Source organism: Anoplophora glabripennis, unplaced genomic scaffold (assembly GCF_000390285.2).
Source record: "Anoplophora glabripennis isolate ALB-LARVAE unplaced genomic scaffold, Agla_2.0 scaffold190, whole genome shotgun sequence".
NCBI lineage: Eukaryota > Metazoa > Arthropoda > Insecta > Coleoptera > Cerambycidae > Anoplophora > Anoplophora glabripennis.
The window spans coordinates 1,176-12,570 of record NW_019416301.1 but is presented as its reverse complement, the minus strand read 5'-3'; the positions used below and the strand labels follow the sequence as shown (position 1 = coordinate 12,570).

General features: G+C 32.1%; 1 protein-coding gene across 1 annotated transcript in view; it reads left to right on the top strand.

Moving 5' to 3' along the window:
- Nucleotides 1-3,085, top strand: part of LOC108907284 (transforming acidic coiled-coil-containing protein 1-like) — a 17,780-nt gene extending 14,695 nt beyond the window's left edge. The window contains exons 2-5 of the mRNA XM_018710894.1: nt 1,664-2,328; nt 2,383-2,511; nt 2,565-2,714; nt 2,905-3,085. Coding sequence (XP_018566410.1) covers nt 1,664-2,328; nt 2,383-2,511; nt 2,565-2,714; nt 2,905-3,085 — 1,125 coding nt within the window. The remainder of the gene's footprint in view (nt 1-1,663; nt 2,329-2,382; nt 2,512-2,564; nt 2,715-2,904) is intronic.
- The last annotated feature ends 8,310 nt before the right edge of the window (nt 3,086-11,395 follow it).

Below are 11,395 nucleotides of genomic sequence, written 5' to 3'. Positions count from 1 at the left end.
GTAATTGAAATATTTGATATGTTCGTCTCTGACCCTTATAAGATTTACCATTGTACAATTTTTTTTTCTGTATTTGATCATTCGTTTTTTTTTTATAATTTATTGTTTGTTAGTATATGATGTAAACAAAGCCATTATAACAATATTTTAAAAGAATATTTTGTCTCAGTGTGATTTAAATAAAATAATAGATTTTCCTGGTATATCATTCATTGCATATTGAAGTCGACATATTTCGAAAACAAGTAAAAGTAGAGAAAAACTTTATATTACAAAAATTACTCAAAATTTAACGATCTTTCAGATGGACTGCATTTGTCAACAAATTTTTTAGTATCGCCACGCCATCTGTACAGAAAGATTTGAACTAACAGTTCTAACTACAATTTGAAGCTATCCGAGGCACCTAACAACCCGTTTCCAGAACTATAATAAATTTCTTCATTTCAGAGATATTGGCAGCGGGAGTGTTAAATGGTACCCTCTGTATATAGGAAGGAAATAATATATCTAACATCAAAAAAAAATTAATGAAATACTTTACAACTTATTTAAATATATAATTAATAAATCTTAAATTTAATTCTTCTAATCTTAATTAAATTTATCTCATAATTCATGTAGAGTAGATTTACATAATAGTTATTATTTGTAGAATGAACCCCGAGAAGTCGTGGACGATGTGCCTAAACAACCGGACCTTGTTGCAGGCAAAGAGCGATAAACCTGCTCGACCCCGCTCCATCGGAGGTCATAAATGCTGCAGAGGATATTGGTGCGAGGTAGTTCCTCTGATGATAAGAAAAATGGATACGCCCTAAATGTACAGAAATCTGACACTGTTAAACCAGGTAAAACCTAGATCTGATTCCTATTAAAGTAAAAAACGGTTACGATTCTCCAAAGAAATGTCACTTTTAGAGTAAAAATGTGTGTAATATTTTCACATTTTGAAGCAGTCTTAATGCCCATTACGCACGTTAATAGTAATAGTAATTAATAAAATAATAAAACTTTCGTGTTATATTTTACATTCCTTTAAAGCAGGATGTAGTTTAATAAAACGTTACACATACTATCCTATAAATTGTATTAATATAAAAATTCAGTTAAGATACAGGATGTGACGCTAATAAGCCAAAAGAAGCTTAATCAAGACGTTCTGTTTTAAAAACATTTGATCCTCTGTATAAAGTAAGATAATAGAGTTAGTAATATTTGATTTTTTTAGCCCTGAAAAATTTCAAGCTGTGTCTGCTAGTATATCTTGAGAGACTTTGTCGACAACTTAATTAAGGATTCACATGAATTTGAAAGTGAACAAACTTCTCATTTGGCTAAAGTAGTGACGATAAAACCACATTTGTAGATCGCACCACCACGGATGAAATTTCTAGTGGGTTCCATGTTCCTTTTTCAATTAGAAAAATCTTTGTTAAAGACAAGGTATATGTTGCTCGAAAAAGGAGTGATAGTGAATCCGACCAGTCCCATATTCACAAGGAAACGAAATGTTCAACTTTGCTTATTCCAGCTATAACAGAAAAAACTGCAGTGACTGAAAAAAAGAACTGTCTTGGAAGTTAATTTAAAAGAAGAAAATATTTTTCCTGGTACATCTAAAGCAAAAAGTGATTGTATTATATTTGAATTTGAATTGCAGTCATCTCTAGAGGAGTCGTCTGTATTAAAAGAAGATGCGATAGAGGACACTGACAAAAATATAAAAGAGAGGCCATCTAGTGAAATAAATGATTTTCAACAAGAAGAAATCCTTCAGGAATACCAACCATCGGAAGAATCGTCAAAGGACGAAACTGAGTCTACCGATAAACAAACTGAAAAAGAAGGGCCTTCTGAAGAAACTGTTGAAATACAATGTGAGGAAGGACACAAAGAAGGGACAGAACAACCTCAATCAATAGAAGAGGAGCAAGAATCCTCTAAGAAGAAATCCGAGCTCCAATTTCAGAAACTCGAAATATGTCAAAAGCACGCGGAGTCTAGTTGTGAAACAGAGATTGAAACGTGCCGTATCTCAGAACAACCTCAAAAGCAGTTAACATCAGATCGTGAAGATGAGTCTGAATTTAAGAAAGAGACAGAAAAAAATCAGACACATTTAGATTTGGATAGTGAGACAAAAACTGAGAAGAAATTAGAAAAAGTAGAAGTTAATGAAGTTGGGGAAACACTAAAAGAAAATTCCAAGTTAACCGAAAAAGGTGAGAGGAAGGAATTAGAGGATCAGTTGCAAGAGGCTAAAGCCAGGGAAGCCAAGGCCGTTGCTGAATTGAACCAGATAAAAAAAGAAGAGCTTAATTGCCAGTATGTATATACATTTAATAAAAAAAACCTTTCTCATTTATTAACGATTTACAGAAAAATTATGGAAAAATACGAAAAAACAATAGTTACCTGCCTTGCTGACTATCAGAAGTTGAGAGAAGAACATGAAACAACGACACGTCATTTAGCCAATATTGAATTGGTGTTTTCTGATCTACATCAGTAAGTAAAACTGTCTTCAACTAGTACATAATGAAATGTATTTTTTTATGTAGAAAATACGAGAGAACTAAAGCTCTGTTGGAAGGATTTAAATCGAATGAAGACACTTTAAATGCCGCTCTGCAGGCTTCCGAGAAAACAATTAAGCTAAACGAGGAGAGGTATGAGGCGTTAAAAGCGCACGCAAGAGAACAAATAGAAAAGTAAGTAGAATATAAAAATTATTCTCATAAACGCAAGTGTAAAGACAGAATTGGACGTTTTGTATGCAATTTTTAATTTAGCAACAATAAAAAAAAACTGTATTGATTCTGCATTTGTGAAAAAGTTGCTTTCACGTTTATCTTTTTTTTTTTTTTGGAAATATACGTATATTTATCTTTTTAATCCTAGATCCAACAAGGAGATACTCAAGCTATGGAACAAGTACGAAACGGATGTTAATAAACTTAAGACTCTTATTAAACGCTTCGAAATTAAATGCGGTTCCTTAGAAATTTCTCTACAACAGAAAACTGAGGAATGTGCTGCTTTGGCAACTCTCTGTGATGAGGTTACAGGAAAGAAAGTGTAATAAATTAATAATAAAATTAAATTAATTATTATTGAAAATGTGTTTTTTTTGTTAATTAGTTCTTTTCATCTTTATTTCTGTTTTTCAGTAGTGTTACACTTTTATCATCGAAATGACGAGGCAAATTGGTCAAATATCATCGAGGTATCTCGACCAAACCGTTAAATTTTAAATATATTTGCCTTCAAAATGTTCCACTTTAATTATTGCAGATAGCATTACAGAAAACGAAACTACATTGTAGTTTGTAATAGAATTATTGAAAAGGTAATTATTTTTGAAACACTTAAGAACTTGTTAACGTTCACGAAGGACAAAACGTCTGTAAAATTGTGCAAATCGGTGAATAATTTAATTTGTTCATTTGATTAATTTTTTATTTAGAGATATAATATTAAAAATATATTAAAAGACAAGCTTTATGTCCTGTTTAATATGAGTGGCGCAGTGGGGAACTTGAAAAGGTTACTTTGGTTGTTTGTCTCGATTTACACTCGAGTGGAAATGTACCGTTTGGCCGCTGAATCATGAATGTTGTCTGTATACACCATTGGAGTGCCAGTGTTAATGAAATTGTTTCACATTAGAAAGTTGTATACATGTCTGTAATATAAATTAAAGTTTCAGGTGATTAGCTGAGATGCAAAGCCTTCTTTTGCAATCCGGATCCTTTTGCAGAAGTGAGTTTTTAAAAAAAGAGTATTTCGATATTGATTCAAAGTTGTGTAAGTCAGTACATATATCTAATACAATGAAAACCTTGCTTCCCAGTACTTCTCTAATCAATGCATAAAATATTGATCTATAAACAATAGTATTCAAGCTTATATTACACATGACAGTTCGTAGCAGTATATACTTACAGGAAATTTAAATATGATTTTCATGAGCAGTTTATTACATATAACGGAAAAAAAGACGTCCAGACGAAAAAATAGTTATGGCAAAATATTTATTTTGACAAAAACTTAAACATAATAGCGTTTTTGCAACATCTGTTGCTTAACCTCACATCCACCTTCTTCTTCTTATTATTATTTTGGCTCAGCCTTCAGCCAGGGTATTTAGCCAGCTTCTTATGTATGTACTGGTTTTTTATTCAAGGGAATGCACCGTGAGGTGCATCTGAGATTGCCTACTCATATTGCCTCGATTGATTTTATATATCTTGAACGGGAGTGCAAATGTGGGTTAGGAAACTTCAAATTCTCTCAAAAACGAAAATTAAATTATAAGAATCTTCTCTTAACTATTTAAATTTGTGCAAAATTCAAATTTTAAAACAGGTTAAGTACGTAATTTTATAAAAGCGAGTAGAATCGCCTCACATAGCTAAAGGAATAATATACTGCTTTTCGTCGACTGCAGTGACTGCACAGTTTACACGGAGCATGCAATCTCGCACACGAATATTATTCTTGTGATGCAATAAAAGATGATAGAAAAGACCAAAGACGGTCATTTCAATGTATTCTCTTCCTCTTCTTCTCATTTGTTTTGTTATGTTATGTTGTGTGTACTGTGTTTTGTTGTTGTTTACTGACATACTTTTGAGTTGAGGTTATATTTGATTATTTGTTATTTTCCTATATAAATAGGAGTCGTTTATTAGGTATATGAAATGGGATAATAACCTTGTTTTCATGAGAATTTAGTGTTATTGACTTGTCTTACGGATTATAATTTGCAAATTCAGAAAATCTCGTTTTTTTAGAAACTGCAAAAATGTTAGAAGATTTTTGTCCGTTTTAGAAGTTAATTTTCACTGGTATGTTTCACAAACTTATATTTTTTAGTGTTTTCTTTCTATACTGAAGTTGTGTTTTTCTGTAGTTTTCCTAAAAATGAAAAAGATTTCGTCAATGGCTAAAAGCTAAAAGTCCTTGACATAGAATGGATCGATAGCATTACCTGATCAAAAACTATATTTACTTCTGATCATTTTAACAAAGATGGTATCATAAAACCAGAATAAGGCTGACACTCTTAAAAGAAAGGGACATTCCTTGTATTAAAGAGAGTAGCAACGAAACTAAACCTTTACCGTCAACTTCAAAAACTACTGGACCTGTCGTTTCCCTCAAACGTAAAAAAAACAAATAGATTTTGAATAAAGAAATTGGGCTTATGTCGATATAGGCATAGATTGTGGAGATGACGAGATACAACCAACTTCAGATGCACTTGCAACTATGGTGGTATGCCATAAAGATTCATGGAAAATTCCAGTACCTTATTTTTTTTTATTAAGTGTATTAACAAATACACAAACCGGAGGTCGATATCATTTTTTGTTTTCAAGTTATTGCTAAAACAGTGAGGTTGTGTTAGAACATCCTCCTTTATTTAGTTCTCTAAATAACATTGATATAATCCAAGCCAAAATTAAATTGTAAAACTATACCAATCTTGTCCTTAAAAAGAATTATTGTTTTATTTAGAAATTTGTTTGATAAGTGCAATGTTTCATTTTTTTATTAATTCTAAATATCTGAGTAGTTATAAAGATTATTGTTTCCGTAACGAGGCAGGCTATGTCCTATGAAAATAGACAACTGAAAAATTATGCCAAACGAAATGTGACAGCTCTCGCTACGTGTAAAATTAGTGTTATTTGTGTTGGAAAAGTACTTGTGAACAAGGAAAATACATTTTACGAATGTGGAAGCGTATGAGATGTCGGCAGTTTATTTTCCATGTTTGAAAAATGCTGTTATAGCTTCAAGAGAATAGGCTTTGCGATACCCTCGTATAATACACTACTCCAGAGAAGTATTTCAGCGTTTATCCAGACGCCACTTCATTCTGTAAGAAGACATCGCCGTGCAAGAACGGAAGATAATATTATTAATATGTTGGCTTGTGTCCATGTAAATCCCCAAATAAGTCGAAGGGAATAGTTAGAGATCTGGGAATTTCATATGGAATACAAATATTTTTCTTACAAGAATGACACTAATTTTGCAGGAAGCAAGAGCTGTCACATATCGTTTGACATAATTTTTTATTTGTCTGTTTTCATAGGACAAAGCCTCTTTCGTTATGGAAACAATAATCTTTATAACTACTCAGATATTTTGAATTATTAATAAAAAAAATGATATATTGCAGTTATCTAAAATTTCTAAATAAAGCAATCATTCTTTTTAAGGACAATATTTGTATAGTAGTCCAACCAAATTACACTTGGAGAAAAAAAATTGTTACCTGGACTTTTATAAGTGGAAATGGTAAAAAGGCTTATAATAAACCTAAAAAAAATAAATGCGTGATAAATTGTATCATTGGGATTTCTGGCGAAAGTTGACTTCAAACAAAAAAGTATCCAATTCAAAAGTTGTAGATCATGCANGTTTATATAAACAACACAACTGATTGTTGTCACTTTTAAATTTGGCGCTTCTCTATACCTACAAAATAATGGCGCAAGGTCATCGAAATTTGATACGGCGAGATCAAAGGAAAAAAGCCGGCTGTCGCTTCTGGTGTTATAATTCTGTGCTCTTGCTACATGCAAAATTAGTGTTATTTGTGTTGGAAAAGTACTTGTGAACAAGGAAAATACATTTTACGAATGTGGAAGCGTATGAGATGTTGGCAGTTTATTTTCAATGTTTGAAAAATGCTGTTATAGCTTCAAGAGAATAGGCTTTGCGATACCCTCGTAGAATACGCTACTCCAGAGAAGTATTTCAGCGTTTATCCAGACGCCACTACATTCTGTAAGAAGACATCGCCGTGCAAGTACGGAAGACAATGTTATTAACATGTTGGCTTGTGTCCGTGTAAATCCCCAAATAGGTCTAAGGGAATTAGTTAGAGACCTGGGAATTTCATATGGAACCCAAGTACTTTTCTCACACGAATGACCCTAATTTTGCACGAAGCAAGAGCTGTCACATATCGTTTGACATAATTTTTTATTTGTCTATTTTCATAGGACAAAGCCTCTTTCGTTATGGAAACAATAATCTTNCTAGAGCTGTCGACTGCGAGTCAGCCGATACATGTAGGGTGCGCGCTGTACTACTCCCCACCGCCGGAGATATACACTTCCCCTCTCGTGCTTAGTAATTGTCCAAAAGATGACATAAATTTATTTAATTTTAATAAGCAATAGCATAAAATCGATGTAAAATTTCCCTGGGAACACGATGGTGCAATTATTTTTTTGCTACTTGCCGTAGTTTACGAGATATTTGCGAAAAAACTTATTTTTTACGGTTTTTTGACCTTTTGACCCCTTTCCTGACCACCTAGGTCAAAAATTTTGCGGATTCGGATTCCTGAGGGTCGAATACATATTTGCGCCCAGGTTTGATCGACAGAGGAAAAAATGGAGGTTCAGCCTTCATTTCAATGGACTATCAGGATGTTTTGAGATTTCAGCAATACAAAGTATTAACTACAAAGTCTACTGTTGACGCGAAATCCGAAAACCCGAAATATTGCAAAATCGTTTTATTTTTTTTCTGGTTTTATTTGAAAATGAATTTTAAATAAATTGCATATTTACATTGCCACTTTTTTCGCTCTATCCAATGAATGGCATCAACATTTTTGCAATCCGACGTTTCGTCTTCGAGGGTCCATCATCAGATTAATTTTTTTAAATATATCGCTGCTATTTTTATGACAAAATCTAGTCATTTTTAATTCTGTATTAGATGATATTTCTATTGTAATCGCTAAAAAGGTTTCTAGCTATCATTAAAAAATTTTTCTGAGTACGGCTCTGAACGCTTTCAAAATACCTGTATCTATTGGAGGAGAGAGAGGAGAGAATAAACGTCAATACAGCACAAAATATCCAACAATTTTTTTAATCCATAAATTTAAAAAGTTGTACCTATTAAAAAAATAATACGAATTTATGAAATATTTTATTATTTCTAATTAGTATTGCTGACAGTAGTAAACAATTGTTGGATATTTTGTGAGGAATTGACTTTTATACTGTTATGACTTCATCCAATAAATATTTTGAAAGCGTTCAGAGCCGTACTCAGGAAAAAAATTTAAATTATAGCTAAATCAAGCTAAAAACTTTTTAAGCGATTACAATGCAATATCCTCTAATTCAGAATTAAAAATTACTAGATTTTGCCATAAAAATAGCAGCGACGTATTTAAAGAAATTAACCCGATGATGGCCCCTCGAAGACGAAACGTCGGATTGCAAAAATGTTGACGCCATTGTATAGAGCGCAAAAAGTGGCATTGTAAATATGTAATTTATTTTAAAATTCGTTTTCAAATAAAGCCAGAAAAAATTAAACAATTTTTTAAATTTCCGGTTTTTCCTGATATCTCCGGAACTACCCGGAATTTTAAAATTTTCTAAACAGCATATTGTTAGGTATAAAAAAACACAACTTTTTTCTAATTTGAGCCACCCCGTATCTCTTACCGTTTCCTAGATCCTAATGCCTATCCCATACTTATCTTGGACACACTGTATATCTATGAATTCATCAAACTTAAAAAAAAAAAATAAGTACACTAATTGATCCTACGGGGAAAAAAATATTATTTATTTTATTTATTCACTATTCGACTTATGTTTATAGCAATACTGTACAAAAATAGTTTTGGGTCAAACACCGAGACCAGAAAAATTCATTGCTGCAAGTCATTTTTTACATTTTTGCATTTTTGAGCATGTTTTTGAACTGTGATTACTTATTTTTGTATTTCACCAAAACGTATATGTCAAAACGAAAAAAATGATTACCGGCAGAACTCTGTACGATGATAGAATTTTTCTTTGAAACAAAAAGTTTCAGGCCGAAAAAAACGAATATCTCAGAAACTTCTTGATTTTTTTTATCTACAAAAATTTGAGGTTATTTAAGACAGAGAAGTTATACTTTCACCAAGTTTCGTCAAAATTAAATTATTTTTGCGGAAATGAGAAATAAAAATCGAAAAATCAGAAAAAAACCTGTTTTTCGCATTTTTCTCGGAAATTTTGAGGTTATGTTAAAAATGACCTCAACAAAAGTTGTAGATTTTTGCATGATCTACGACTTTCATATTGGATACTTTTTGTCTGACGACAACTTTCGCCAGAAATCCCAATGATACAAATTTTCATAACTTTTCTACCCCCTAAATCAACCCTCCGCCGTCCCTGCTCACGCATTTATTTTTTTTTTTCGTTTATTATAAGCCCCTTTACCATTTCCACTTATAAAAGTCCAGATAACAATTTTTTTTCCCTCTAAATGAGTTATTTTGATCGTTCTATAGTTTTACAATTTAATTTTGGTTTGGATTATGTCAATGTTATTTGGAGAACTAAATAAAGGAAGATGTTCTAGCACAACCTCACTATTTTAGCAATAATTGCAAAACGAAAAAAGATATCGACCTCCGGTTTGTGTATTTGTTTTCCATAATGAATGGCCTATCAAGCCATGAAAAAAAACCTATATCGTTGCATTTAATTTTTTTAGTAAACGGAAACAATTACAAAACTTTTCTCATTAGCGTCATCTTCCGTTGCGCAGGAAAATAATATTTTTATTCCTATATCATAAATATAAATTTTATTAATAGTTCTTAAAAATTAGTCGTTGTTTATTGAAATCGATTAAGGCATTTATAAGTTATGACAATTCAAAAATTTCAAGATAACGTCCTTCATACTGACGTTGCTATGGTAATAATGAGAAAAAAGTTCATACAAAAGTTGTGAAGGGTTTAACAGTGCATCTAAAAAATGTATTTTCAACTTAGGTTATATAAGCGAAATTTCGAAATACTGACAATTTTCTGTAACACTATAGCAGTTGCGCCCCCTAGCGGTGAAGTTACAAGCTTGAAAATATTTTAAATCAATTTGTTTTGGTCGTATTTGTTAATAGATTTTTTACCCCATAATAGCAGCACGTCTAGTTTCCTATAAACAGCCGCTCGATACCGTTAATGGATCACCCTGTATATTTAATGAAGAAAGATTAGTAAGATGAAATAGGCATGGAAGCCAAATCGTTTACTTGTTACGGTTCCAATTGGTCTAAGGACGCTATCGTTAATAACTCAAAAACTTATTGAGCGATCGGTGTCAAAATTTAATAATGCAGCACTCCTCAAATCGCTGGCATTGTCCCCCTAAAATTTCGACCGAATCGGATGAGCAATAACGCCGTTATACGGGGAAACGCGGATTTTACGTTTTCCGCGTTTTTAGCCGTTCCGCTCATTCGATCTCGGCCGAACCTCAAAAACACAATAGGGTATCCCTATGTGGTTATTACGTCCAAATTCGAGCCGAATCGTGCGACTACTAACGGCAGTAACGGCACAGAAGATAAATTGTTTTATCTTCTGTGCTAACGGCCAGCTAATCCATAATAGGATTTCACGTCTTCTTAGCTGCCGTCGGAAGTGTCCGATCTCGACCGAACCCTCCAACCACGTAGTCCAAGCATTATAGAGAAATGCTTACAGAAATTATTACCTGACCAAAAAAAATATGACCATATAGAAAATTAAATTTTAAAGTTTCTTGTTCTTTAAACTCGATCCAAAATGGCGAACATGGATCAAAAAAATCGCAAAGTTGCAAAAAAGGTTTTTCTAAAATAACTAAAAAAATATTGCACCGATTGAAAAATTTTAAATGAGAAAGTTGTAGGTTTTAAAAAAATCTACTGACTAATCTTTAATAAGAATCGGTTGCTTTGTTACTTTTCGAGATATATCGGAAAAATCGTTAAAAATCTTCTGTTTTCTCTTCTTCTATAACTCGTTTACATTTACGTATATCGATTTTTTGAAAAAAAGACGCTCTCGAAAATTGGCTATTCTTCTCAGCGGATAGCCCTACAGTAACTATTTTCGGTTTATTTTCTTCACAAGGAGGTATATTATCATGCTGTTAAAAAATGTTGACAATTTTCGAATTTTCGAATCTCGAAAAAAAATTAATATTTTTAAATTTTTCGAAAATGTACTTTTTTGGCTTGCCGCGGGTTATACTTGTAGTAAATAGCAAATATGGGCATGTAAATGTAAACGAGTTATAGAAGAAGAGAAAAGAGAAGATTTTTAACGGTTTTTTCGATATATCTCGAAAAGTAACAAAGTAATCGATACTTTCAAAAAATCAGTCTATAGATCTTTTTAAAACCTACAACTTTCTCATTTAAAATTTTTCAATCCGTGCTATATTTTTTTAGTTATTTTAGAAAAACCGTTTTTTTCAACTTTGCGATTTTTTTTAACCATGTTCGCCATATTGGATCGAGTTTAAAGAACAAGAAACTCAATTTAAAATTTAATTTTCTATACGGTCATATTTTT